Source organism: Macrosteles quadrilineatus, unplaced genomic scaffold (genome assembly GCF_028750875.1).
Source record: "Macrosteles quadrilineatus isolate MER2022 unplaced genomic scaffold, UCM_ALF_1.0 Scaffold_7__1_contigs__length_78375512, whole genome shotgun sequence".
In the NCBI taxonomy this organism is placed as follows: domain Eukaryota; kingdom Metazoa; phylum Arthropoda; class Insecta; order Hemiptera; family Cicadellidae; genus Macrosteles; species Macrosteles quadrilineatus.
Window position 1 is genome coordinate 2,984,226 of NW_026542600.1, and position 14,384 is coordinate 2,998,609.

The following is a 14,384-nucleotide window of genomic DNA, read 5'->3' on the forward strand; positions in this document are numbered from 1 at the left end:
TTATTTAGACATGGTGAGGTAGGTAGGTTGGGTGTTAAGTGGACTCGTGACAGTATTAAGTGTTTTGAAGTTAGGTTAGATTAGGAAGATAAAGTTTAGGTTATAATGAATCGAGTTGTTATTCAGACTGTTATCGCACTTTGTAAATAGTGCTAAGTTTATAAACACAATAAATAATAATTTTAAAAATGCTTGCAAAAATATGTCCGACCTAGAGGTGTTTTTAATTAGCCTATATTTTAATCAAATGTTTCATAGCCTTCTTGAATCAGGGGTGCCCATCCCCCCCTAGACTCATGACGCAGCCCCCCCTCAATTCAGCAACAGCCCCCCCCCCCCCCATAAATGAGGTACACAACAAATGAGAAACATAATTCCCCCGCCCAACACTTTTTGTAAAACTAAAAGAAGTTTTTAAACATTTTTTAGATATTGAAAATTCAAACCCAGTTAATCCATATAAATAAAGTTATAGTTATGTCTGTACATTGCTCGGAATTATACATATTTTGAGTTATTTTTACGTTTTATACATTGAAGAAGTTGAAACGTGTCTTATCTCAATTTATGTCCGTCTGTCACGGCCCAGAAAGCATTTTACGCAGCCTACTCTGAAGAAAACTAGAGTACCGATTATGACTCTAATGGTTTAATTGTATTCACAGAATTGGCGAGAGTGTCCTTAGCCATTAAAATATGGCCTCACTATTTTGGAAATAACATAACGGAAGATCAAAAACCCAATTTTGTGCGATTTTTATAGTTTTTTTCTCCATGTTTACTACATACGTCATTTATGAAATACTAATAATCTGTTAAGAGAACACGTCATACGAACAGCTGTTTTGTTAAAGATTCCTTGTTCTAGCTGTCACTGATAAGTTTACATAATTAATGTTGTTTACGAATACTGTGTAGGCCCCAAACATTTCCGATCACATTTGTAAGCAAATCCAAAACCAAGTGAGATTAATAACCGTGGAGCTTTGGCTTACATAACGGGTTTGATTTATCACGGGTACTAATGTGTAACTGTAAATTAAATTAAATAACTAGCCATCATCCAGGTCGGGAACCGGAGATTCTGTGTGTATCAAGTGTTGAACTTGAATTTTGATTACCGGAAAAAGACCGTGAATCAGTGTTGTACAGGACTGGAAAATTTATCTTTCTATATATATCAAATTAGAGTTTTATAAGTCACCTCAATTTAAGGTATTTTTTATTGCCAGAATATATATATAGCGTTTGTAACATCCGCTTAATCCCCCCCAAGAATTTCAATGACGCAGTCTGCGTCACAGCCCCCCCCCCTTGTGGGCACCTCTGCTTAAATTAACGTATTTACCTCTCTAAGTGTGGGTTGTGAAGGTAATTTTTACTTTAAAGTGGCATATAATCGATCAATAAATGTGACTTGGGCTATTAACTTTGATTTTAGAGTGTAAATATTGATGTGCAGATCAACGTTCCTAATACAACATTAAAATAAAATTCAAACGATCATAGCCTAGTTTATTCAGTTTTTGTGACAGCAGAAAAATTTGTGCACCATATTTTTTTCAGGTAAAATCTAGATTACTATGGTTCGCTTGGTCACCTTATATGACATGATTAATGGTTTTTCTAGTAAGCCCTATTTTAATCCTAGAGTAGGTCTAGGCCTAACTTAGGTAATTATACAACAAATGGATATGGAAATCTACAAAACTAGTTAGGCGCTAAGTTAAAGGGTAGGTTTGATTCATAATTTAGGCACTGACCTTTTTAGACTTATCTTTGTTCACTTTGTTTAAACTGCACATTTTGAAACAAACACAAATAATGAATACATTATTGAGCTTATTTGTGTTGTCTCAAATACAGTGGCCTAATGATGTTGTAATAATAATGCAATATAGGCCCTATGCCAATCTGAAGTTTAACCTTGGCAACTGAGATCAGCTGTTTTAGCCTAGATAATTACAATGAAAACAATGTGGGACTTATAGGAAACAAACTACAGTATATATTTACCTCTATTTTATGACGTGAGTTGTGTATCATGATATCGTGAATAAAAACAGACTTCATAAAATCTGCATGTTATTGAATGCAGATTTTATATAACTTCTGTTCCGAGGCTTAGGCAGGAAAAAATTTATCGGCGTGAAACTGGCAATAGATTAGCAATAACTCACTCCACTTCTCCTACTTCCCCTCCGACGAATATACGTCACAGTAAAACGTCATAACAATGATGGCGTCATAGCAGCATTCGTCATAGAGCCGACGACATAACCTCCAAAATATCAAGTGGCGGGAACTTTTTTTTGGCGGCACACGGCCAAGATGGCGTTCGGTTGTTCCCGCCAACCGTTGAGTATAGCAAGTGTCTTTAATATATGTAAACAACTGCATAAATGAATTAATGTTAAGGAGTTGTAAACAAAGTAAACGCCTAAAGCCTATCCTAGCACCATAGACTAACAATGACAAGAAGACTTCTCATCCCATTGTAAATTTTGAAGCTCGTTTTTCGTATCTAGTTCATGTACGTGACACATGGGCGCTAGTGTCCACGAAACTTTGTTTCTTTTATTTTAGGGTTAATTTCTTGATTTGTGCTATACTGTTTGGTTATATAACTTGGGTACAGGTTATTGTTTATGATTAGATCGTATTATTTAGTTAAACGAGGCTTTAAATGGCTGTAATAACGGGAAACAAATTGTAAACAAAACAGGACCTCAAGAAAATAAGAAATTGCCATAAATTTCTATTGCTGGCCTATTCGGTTGGTACGATTTTCTGTTTTTCATTTGAAATATGTTTATTACATTGTTATGAACTGGAAAACACTTCGTTTATGTTCTAATAATTATTTATAGTTGAGATAGGTGACTTTGAATTAAACTGGTGTGACCTCGGTTCCATAAGAACCCAACTTACTAAAAATCTTGTTTTTTCGTTTGTACATGTTTTTTACTTCTTAATAAACAATATCTAACGCCTTTTCGAAAAAAAATATCAGTTATTATCAATTAAATGCATTATTTAAATTTTGCTCAAGAAAAAATTAAATTACGATAAATTTCTATTGCTGGCCTATTCCGTTGGTACGATTTTCTGTTTTTCTTTTGAAATATGTTTATTACATTGTTATGAACTGGAAAACACATCGTTTATGTTCTAATAACTATTTATAGTTGAGATATGTCACCTTGAATGGCATTGGTGTGACCTCGGTTTCATAAACAACCCAACTAACAAAAAATCGATTTTTTTCGTTTGTACATGTTAGTTGCTTCTTAATAAACAATATCTAACACCTTTTTGATAAAATTATCAGTAATTATTAATTAAATGCATTATTTAAAATTTGCCACAAGAAAATATTAAATTACCATAAATTTCTATTGCTGGCCTATCTCGTTGGTACGATTTTCTGTTTTTCTTTTGAAATATGTTTATTACATTGTTATGAACTGGAAAACACATCGTTTATGTTCTAATAACTATTTATAGTAGAGATATATAACTTTGATTTTAACTGGTGTTACCTCGGTTCCATAAGAACCCAACCAACAAAAAACCTATTTTTCCGTTTTTACATACTAGTTACTTCTTAATAAACAATATCTAACACCTTTTTCATAAAACTATCAGTAATTATCAATTTAATGCATTATTTAAAATTTGCCCCAAGAAAATATTAAATTACCATAAATTTCTATTGCTGGCCTATCCCGTTGGTACGATTTTCTATTTTTCTTTTGAAATATGTTTATTACATTGTTATGAACTGGAAAACACATAGTTTATGTTCTAATAACTATTTATAGTTGAGATAGGTAACTTTGAATTAAACTGGTGTGACCTCGGTTCCATAACCACCCAACTAACAAAAAATATTTTTTTTTCGTTTGTACATGTTTTTTACATCTTAATAAACATAATCTAACACCTTTTTGATAAAACTATCAGTAATTATCAATTTAATGCATTATTTAAAATTTGCCCCAAGAAAATAAGAAATTGCTATAATTTTCTATTGCTGGCCTATTCCGTTGGTACGATTTTCTGTTTTTCTTTTGAAATATGTTTATTACATTGTTATGAACTGGAAAACACGTCGTTTATGTTCTAATAACTATTTATAGTTGAGATATGTCACCTTGAATGGCATTGGTGTGACCTCGGTTCCATAACAACCCAACTAACAAAAAATCGATTTTTTCGTTTGTACATGTTTGTTGCTTCTTAATAAACATAATCTAACACCTTTTTGATAAAACTATCATTAATTATCAATTTAATGCATTATTTAAAATTTCCCTCAAGAAAATAAGAAATTAGTACTATTGATTTAGGTGCTCGTCTGACTTTGGTTGCATTACGACGCTACATTAAACCAATTAATGTTGCATGACTTTGGCTAAACATGTATTTTTGTGGGTAATAAACTAAACCTATAACAATTTAGGGGATTTAAGTAATCATTTCTTTGATTTTAAAGTGTTTTTTTAATTAATTGGAAACAAAAAAATATATACAAAATTTAAAAAAAATACAATACAACAAACATAAAATATATCTAGGCCTACACTCCTGGTGGGGCAGGCTCATTATGTTGAGCGGGTTGAGGGGGATGTCCCTGGCGAGGCATCATGTCAGGGGCTCGAGGGGTTAAGATGAGATGTTGGGGAACGATGTGGCGTAGTGGGAGTTGTTGAGGGATGTGTAATTGTTGAGGGATTTGTTGAGGGATATGTTGTGGGATTTGTTGTGGATGGTACAATGGGGAAATGGAATTATGAGGCGGAATGAGGTATTGGAATGAGGTTGGGTGGTTGAAATAATTGGGAGGGGGGAATATGCCAGGGTAGGAGTGTTGTACCGGGAGTCGTAGTTGTTGTTGTTGAGGTGGGGGTGGTGGTGGTTGTTGTTGAGGTGGGGGTGGTGGTAGTTGTTGTTGAGGTGGGGGTGGTGGTAGTTGTTGTTGATGGTGAGGGGGTGGTGGTTGCTGTTGAGGTGGGGGTGTTGGTGGTGGTTGTTGAGGTGGTGGTGTTGGTGGGGGTGGTTGTTGAGGTGGGGGTGGTTGTTGAGGTGGGGGTGTTGGTGGGAGTGAAGGTAGTTGTGGTGAGGGTGTTGGTGAGAGTGATGGTGAGAGTGATCTTGATTGTCTGCGTCTTCGCGGCGGGGGTGTTGATGAAAGTGATCGGGATTGTCTGCGTCTTTGCGGGTAGGGTGTTGGAGATCGTCTGCGCCTTCTCTGTTCTCTGTTCTGTGGGCTTTATAGTTTGTTATAATAAAACTACTGTTAACATTTATTTGTCAGACATTTTATCCTTTACTTAATGTTCACTTAATCTATAAATTTAATAGGCTAACGTTATGCGATAATTGTTTTGCAGCTGCTATACGTATCCAATCACCAAGTTTAAGGTGTCCTTGGATAGGTTGGGGCACTTACATTTTCCATCCTACAAAACATTAATGCAAATTAGTTAGGGTATACAGACGTTTTAAAAGTTAGGTCCTTATGGAAACAAGGTCACGCCAAGACCATTCAAGATGACATATCTCAACTATAAATAATTATTAGAACATAAACTATGTGTTTACCAGTTCATAGCAATTTAATAAACATATTTCAAAAGAAAAACAGAAAATCGTACCAACGGAATAGGCCAGCAATAGAAATTTATGGTAATTTAATATTTTCTTGAGGCAACTTTTAAATAATGCATTTAATTAATAATTACTGATAATTTTATCAAAAAGGTGTTAGATATTGTTTATTAAGAAGCAACTAACATGTACAAACGAAAAAAATAGATTTTTTGTAAGTTGGGTTGTTATGGAACCGAGGTCACACCAGTTTAATTCAAAGTTACCTATCTCAACTATAAATAGTTATTAGAACATAAACTATGTGTTTACCAGTTCATAACAATGTAATAAACATATTTCAAAAGAAAAACAGAAAATCGTACCAACGGGATAGGCCAGAAATAGAAATTTATGACAATTTCTTATTTTCTTGGGGCAAATTTTAATAATGCATTTAATTAATCATTACTGATAATTTTTTTCGAAAAGGCGTTAGATATTGTTTATTAAGAAGTAACTAACATGTAAAAACGGAAAAAAATCGATTTTTTGTTAGTTGGGTTGTTATGGAACCGAGGTCACACCAATGCCATTCAAGGTGACATATCTCAACTATAAATAGTTATTAGAACATAAACTATGTGTTTTCCAGTTCATAACAATGTAATAAACATATTTCAAAAGAAAAACAGATAATCGTACCAACGGAATAGGCCAGCAATAGAAAATTATAGCAATTTCTTATTTTCTTGGGGCAAATTTTAAATAATGCATTAAATTGATAATTACTGATAGTTTTATCAAAAAGGTTTTAGATTATGTTTATTAAGATGTAAAAAACATGTACAAACGAAAAAAACGATTTTTTGTTTGTTGGGTGGTTATGGAACCGAGGTCACACCAGTTTAATTCAAAGTTACCTATCTCAACTATAAAAAGTTATTAGAACATAAACGAAGTGTTTTCCAGTTCATAACAATGTAATAAACATATTTCAAAAGAAAAACAGAAAATCGTACCAACGGGATAGGCCAGCAATAGAAATTTATGGTAATATAATATTTTCTTGAGGCAAATTTAAATAATGCATTTAATTGATCATTACTGATAATTTTTTTCGAAAAGGCGTTAGTTATTGTTTATTAAGAAGTAACTAACATGTAAAAACGAAAAAATCGATTTTTTGTTAGTTGGGTTGTTATGGAACCGAGGTAACACCAACGACATTCAATATGATATAGCTCAACTATAAATAGTTATTAGAACATAAACTATGTGTTTTCCAGTTCATAACAATGTAATAAACATATTTCAAAAGAAAAACAGAAAATCGTACCAACGGAATTGGCCAGCAATAGAAATTAATGACAATTTCTTATTTTCATGGGGCAAATTTTCAATAATGCATTAAATTGATAATTACTGATAGTTTTATGAAAAAGGTGTTAGATATTGTTTATTAAGAAGTAACTAACATGTAAAAACGGAAAAATAGATTTTTTGTTAGTTGGGTTGTTATGGAACCAAGGTAACACCAACGCCATTCAATATGACATAGCTCAACTATAAATAGTTATTAGAACATAAACTATGTGTTTTCCAGTTCATAACAATGTAATAAACATATTTCAAAAGAAAAACAGAAAATCGTACCAACGGGATAGGCCAGCAATAGAAATTTATAGTACTTTAATATTTTCTTGAGGCAAATTTAAATAATGCATTTAATTGATCATTACTGATAATTTTTTTCGAAAAGGCGTTAGTTATTGTTTATTAAGAAGTAACTAACAGTAGTGTTATATAGTCAATGCTAACATGTAAAAACGAAAAAAATCGATTTTTTGTTAGTTGGGTTGTTATGGAACCGAGGTAACACCAACGACATTCAATATGATATAGCTCAACTATAAATAGTTATTAGAACATAAACTATGTGTTTTCCAGTTCATAACAATGTAATAAACATATTTCAAAAGAAAAATAGAAAATCGTACCAACGGAATAGGCCAGCAATAGAAATTTATGACAATTTCTTATTTTCTTGGGGCGAATTTTAAATAATGCATTAAATTGATAATTACTGATAGTTTTATCAAAAAGGTGTTAGATTATGTTTATTAAGAAGTAACAAACATGTACAAACGAAAAAAATAGGTTTTTAGTAAGTTGGGTTGTTATGGAACCGAGGTCACACCAGTTTAATTCAAAGTTACCTATCTCAACTATAAATAGTTATTAGAACATAAACTACGTGTTTTCCAGTTCATAACAATGTAATAAACATATTTCAAAAGAAAAACAGAAAATCGTACCAACGGGATAGGCCAGCAATAGAAATTTATGGTAATTTAATATTTTCTTGAGGCAAATTTTAAATAATGCATTTAATTAATAATTACTGATAATTTTATCAAAAAGGTGTTAGATATTGTTTATTAAGAAGAAACTAACATGTACAAACGAAAAAAATCGATTTTTTGTTAGTTGGGTTGTTATGAAACCGAGGTCACACCAATGCCATTCAAGGTGACATATCTCAACTATAAATAGTTATTAGAACATAAACGATGTGTTTTCCAGTTCATAACAATGTAATAAACATATTTCAAAAGAAAAACAGAAAATCGTATCAACGGAATAGGCCAGCAATAGAAATTTATCGTAATTTAATATTTTCTTGAGCAAAATTTAAATAATGCATTTAATTGATAATAACTGATAATTTTTTTCGAAAAGGCGTTAGATATTGTTTATTAAGAAGTAACAAACATGTACAAACGAAAAAACAAGATTTTTAGTAAGTTGGGTTCTTATGGAACCGAGGTCACACCAGTTTAATTCAAAGTCACCTATCTCAACTATAAATAATTAATAGAACATAAACGAAGTGTTTTCCAGTTCATAACAATGTAATAAACATATTTCAAAAGAAAAATAGAAAATCGTACCAACGGAATAGGCCAGCAATAGAAATTTATGACAATTTCTTATTTTCTTGGGGCAAATTTTAAATAATGCATTAAATTGATAATTACTGATAGTTTTATCAAAAAGGTGTTAGATTATGTTTATTAAGAAGTAACAAACATGTACAAACGAAAAAAATAGATTTTTAGTAAGTTGGGTTGTTATGGAACCGAGGTCACACCAGTTTAATTCAAAGTTACCTATCTCAACTATAAATAGTTATTAGAACATAAACTACGTGTTTTCCAGTTCATAACAATGTAATAAACATATTTCAAAAGAAAAACAGAAAATCGTACCAACGGGATAGGCCAGCAATAGAAATTTTTGGTAATTTAATATTTTCTTGAGGCAAATTTTAAATAATGCATTTAATTAATAATTACTGATAATTTTATCAAAAAGGTGTTAGATATTGTTTATTAAGAAGCAACTAACATGTACAAACGAAAAAAATCGATTTTTTGTTAGTTGGGTTGTTATGAAACCGAGGTCACACCAATGCCATTCAAGGTGACATATCTCAACTATAAATAGTTATTAGAACATAAACGATGTGTTTTCCAGTTCATAACAATGTAATAAACATATTTCAAAAGAAAAACAGAAAATCGTACCAACGGAATAGGCCAGCAATAGAAATTTATCGTAATTTAATATTTTCTTGAGCAAAATTTAAATAATGCATTTAATTGATAATAACTGATAATTTTTTTCGAAAAGGCGTTAGATATTGTTTATTAAGAAGTAACAAACATGTACAAACGAAAAAACAAGATTTTTAGTAAGTTGGGTTCTTATGGAACCGAGGTCACACCAGTTTAATTCAAAGTCACCTATCTCAACTATAAATAATTATTAGAACATAAACGAAGTGTTTTCCAGTTCATAACAATGTAATAAACATATTTCAAATGAAAAACAGAAAATCGTACCAACCGAATAGGCCAGCAATAGAAATTTATGGCAATTTCTTATTTTCTTGAGGTCCTGTTTTGTTTACAATTTGTTTCCCGTTATTACAGCCATTTAAAGCCTCGTTTAACTAAATAATACGATCTAATCATAAACAATAACCTGTACCCAAGTTATATAACCAAACAGTATAGCACAAATCAAGAAATTAACCCTAAAATAATAGAAACAAAGTTTCGTGGACACTAGCGCCCACGTGTCACGTACATGAACTAGATACGAAAAACGAGCTTCAAAATTTACAATGGGATGAGAAGTCTTCTTGTCATTGTTAGTCTATGGTGCTAGGATAGGCTTTAGGCGTTTACTTTGTTTACAACTCCTTAACATTAATTCATTTATGCAGTTGTTTACATATATTAAAGACACTTGCTATACTCAACGGTTGGCGGGAACAACCGAACGCCATCTTGGCCGTGTGCCGCCAAAAAAAAGTTCCCGCCACTTGATATTTTGGAGGTTATGTCGTCGGCTCTATGACGAATGCTGCTATGACGCCATCATTGTTATGACGTTTTACTGTGACGTATATTCGTCGGAGGGGAAGTAGGAGAAGTGGAGTGAGTTATTGCTAATCTATTGCCAGTTTCACGCCGATAAAAAATTTGAGGACAATAAGTTAATTAATAAGTCTTCCTTTGTCTATATTAAAATAGAATCGAAAATAAGAAATTCAACTACGAGTATTACGACTTAGCTACAAGAGATAATTCAACATTCATTCAAATACAAAGTCAGAACTACCAAATACCAAAATGGTATCTCTCTCATTATTTATAAACAAAAGACATCTGTCGAACAAACAACTGAATTTACAAAAACTGTCAATACAAGCACTACAAAATACGAATACATCATTGCTTTGCGTTGCATCTGCATGCACCAGAGTCCAAAACAACAGAAATTAGTATTCGGGAGAAATGGCGAGGAATATATCATAACGGTCGTATGTAATAGTGTCCTTGTCATGATGCCCCATGGCTTCTAATCCCATGGTGTCTAAATAATTTTTTGTTGTACGGCATATAATATTAAACATGACGTGGGGGGCATGCTTCGGAACCGTGGGGTCTCATACCTTATAATGTCATAGCTTACAATCGTGAATTTGTTTCATAGCTTATAATCGTGAATTTGTTTCATAGCTTATAATCTTGAAAATGTGGTATAGCTTATAATCGGTTATAAGCTATGCAACACTTTCACGAAAAATTATAAGCTATGCCACAATTTCTCTAAAACGTTATAAGGTATGAAACGTTTTAGTTTTCACAACCCTTTAATGGTCAAATAGTGGCGCAGCTTATGATTCCGATTTTGTTCTATAGCTTATAATCCTGATTTTTAGTCATAGCTTATAATTCTGACTTTGTGGCATAGCTTATAATCAAGGAGAATGTTGCATTGTGGGAATGGCAACTGCCGCTCGCTTCAGTCAGGTCTACCAAATATACGATATTTTAGGCCGCGGCCTGGTAGAATTGGCAACGTCGCAAGTGGTGTTGTTTAGTGACAGACGTCCCATAAGATAACATGGCAGACAGGTGACATCAGATCATTAATTCGCACTTTATTGATTTAAATTTATGAACGCATAAATTTATTAATATAGGTATTGAAAATAAAACATACAGAACTGTAAACCGAAACTAATATGAATTAAAAATCTTTATCTGTACATTTTAAGCGGAGTCAATATTGTCATAGTCCAGTAACCAATCTTTCGTAAATACACAAATATCATTAGCTGCTTCCAAACAAAACAGCTGTTACAACACCACTTGCGACGTTGCCACTTCGAAGGCCGGGGCCTGGAGTTAAAGGCGGCCGTAGTAGGACACGATAATTGTATTGTACTGAACTATGGTAAGGATATATACACATTTATTTATATACATGGTATACACTATTTTTACGAGAAGTGAAAATAATGACATGCTAAGCTATATGACAATACAAATGCAAGAAATATATATGACTTATATAGTGAGAAGTGAAAACAAAAAGATATGAGAATGAAGTGTCGTCAATGAAAATGACTTGTCAATGATGCTGCTGGTGCTGACAAAAGACAGGCGAAAGGAACAATGAATTAATTGTAGCCTAAACCAGGATAGCCTAACCATATCCAGGGTAGTCCCAGTGTTTAAGAAAGGAGCCCATGACAATGTCAGTAGTTATAGGCCTATTGCTATCATCCCCATATTTGCCAAAGTGTTTGAAGCTGTTATGCTAGAACAGTTGTACGAGTACTTTGAGGACCATCGCCTGCTTGTGCCAGCTCAGTTTGGTTTTAGGGGGGTAGGTCTACTGTCTCGGCAGTAGACTCCCTTCTCCAGACTGTGCTCAGCTCACTTGGAAATAGATTAAATGTCTCATCAGTTTTGCTTTGTGACCTTTCACGAGTATTTGATTGCGTTTCACACAATATCCCAATCCTGAAGCTGGAAAGATATGGCATACGCGGCGATGCACTCAAGGTGCTCCGATCCTATCTTAGCAATAGACAACAGGTAGTATCTTGGAGAGGTAGAAACTCCTCTCTTCTGTCTGTGAATCATGGTGTACCTCAAGGCTCCATTCTGGGTCCATTTCTGTTCCGTGTCTATTAATGACTTGTACTACCATGTGTCTGGTAGAGCCATATTTTATGCTGATGACACAACCCTGTTTGGTTATTGGGCTTCACTCTGGACCCACACCTCACCTGGGGAGACCACATAGAGTCAGTGTGCAGTAGGCTGAGCAGGGTCATATTCCTGCTCAGAAGACTAATTACTGACTTGTCTGGGGAATTCATTCGAGCCTCTTATTTTGCTTTTTTCCACTCCATCATTATTTACGGTACCAGGCTCTGAGACCATTCTTCTGGTGTAAGTAAAATTCTAGTGTTGCAAAAGGAGGCTGTCAGGGTGCTGAGTGGAGCCCAGTACCTGGAACACTGCCTTCCTCTGTTCCAACAAAACCGCATCATGACTGTATACAATGTATATATCTTTCAATGTCTTTTAGAAATGAAGGCAAATGAAGTGCACCTTTTGAGAAACAACCAAGTACATAACTATGCCACAAGAAATTGTTTAAATGTTTTTGCGCATAGACACAGGCTGAGCAGAACAATTAAATGCTTCCCTGTTTCAGGTTACAGATTTTTCAACCATCTACCAGTAGCCATAAGGGACTTGCCTATTTCAAGGTTCAAGGCACTAAGGCAGTAATGAAGGACTGGTTGATAGAAAACCCTTTTTATGACCTGTCTGAATTTTTTAAAGTAGGACTACCAGTTTTGTTATAGGTAATGCTCATGCACTGCCTTGCATGGCTATATTTTCTTGCATGGTTTTGCTTCAGTTTTGTTTTGCATGGTTTTGTTTGTTTCCTTATTATTATATTTATCTAACTTGCATTTATTTGTGAATCAAGAGATGGACTATTTATTATTTACTTTGTATTGTAAGTGACTTAGCCTATTGCTTTGCTTAATCATTGAATCATAACGTAGGATTTTTTGGATGATGAAAATCTTCCACGACCAAGTAGACATCATCATTAACTGCCTCGGACGTCATCGTTGCCGTTCGCGATCGCGGCAAAATTATGATCATTTCCCGCGGCCGTGTAGACATCACCATTGACTCCCGCAGCCAAGGAAACGTCATCGGCGTTGTCTGCGATGATCGCGGCAAAATCATGAAAATTCCCGACTTTCATATCAAAATAAACACTAAATCCCGACTTTTCAAGACCGATTTGAAATTCAATACTAATTCCCGACTACTAGACAACCTATAAAAATAATAAATTTTGTTTACAAAAAAATCAAACTTTGAGGTTCCTATTAATTTTTTAAAATTAATTTTTCTAACTTAACCAAAAAAAATGTGAATCCTCATATCTGGGGGGGCTAAGCCCCCCCCCTTTAGCCGCCACTGCTCTTGACTGTCCCTTGCATCTTCATTTATGAAGCAGTAGTTTACATAAAATCACAACACATTCAACCTCACTTCGTAGATCACAAATACAACACTAGAAACAGAGGAATTCATGCTCAACAACACAGACTAATTCCCCCAAAAATGAAAAAATTGTAAAATTTACTCAACATTATTAACCATATCTCATTATTTACTGTCAAGATTTCATAAAAATCATGTTGGATTTCAAAAATCCATTATCTTTTAGACCAATAAATGTTCACTGTTTTTTATTACACTTCAAAATATTAACAATATTGAACAAGCCCTAAATGAATGCAAGGAAGTAAAAGATGCTCATACTCAAACTAAAAGCACATCAGTAGAAACCTAAGATCCTTCTCAAACACTACCCCAGCAATCTTACTCAGAATCCATGACATGCAGAACTTCATAACTGCTATCGATCAAGTTTTCCAGACCATTTTGCAGAGCTAAAAAAAAAAAGAAATAATTTTGTATATTGAAGCGTTGTTGTATGCCTAACGGTTACGGAGATAATTAAAAAAACTTTAAATTTAAAATTCCCATGTTATTCTTATGGAGAATAAATAAACTGTTGTAGTTTGCTTGTTTATGGATATATTTTAACCAAATTTGGCAATTTTGTTTATTTCATACTAAGCTATCAACATTTCAATAAAAAACACACCTCAATACCTTCCCTGTAGCACCAAACCTAGGTACTCATTAAAATTAATGCTATTTTAATAGGAAATAAATCTGACAATTTTCAGGGTATATTTTAGTAGAAATCCAGCCAGGTAAATGGAAATCCAATTCGCTTAGGGTATTTTGCAATTTCACAGTCCATCTATGTATTATCAATTATCAATTATTTAAGATGGGGACGCCACTATGTACTAAGCC

The 14,384-nt window shown here is 33.4% G+C and overlaps 1 protein-coding gene across 3 annotated transcripts in view; it reads right to left on the reverse strand.

Moving 5' to 3' along the window:
* LOC128997756 (F-box/LRR-repeat protein 20-like) overlaps nucleotides 1–2,140 on the reverse strand; it is an 88,633-nt gene extending 86,493 nt beyond the window's left edge. The window contains exon 1 of one of the 3 annotated variants that reach the window (XM_054423418.1): nucleotides 2,017–2,140. In XM_054423418.1, coding sequence (XP_054279393.1) covers nucleotides 2,017–2,073 — 57 coding nt within the window. In that variant the 5' untranslated portion in view covers nucleotides 2,074–2,140. Of the gene's footprint in view, nucleotides 1–1,763; nucleotides 1,898–2,016 lie in introns of those variants that run through there. The other 2 variants (XM_054423420.1, XM_054423419.1) reach the window with 2 other exon arrangements.
* Between the last annotated feature and the right edge of the window lie 12,244 nt (nucleotides 2,141–14,384).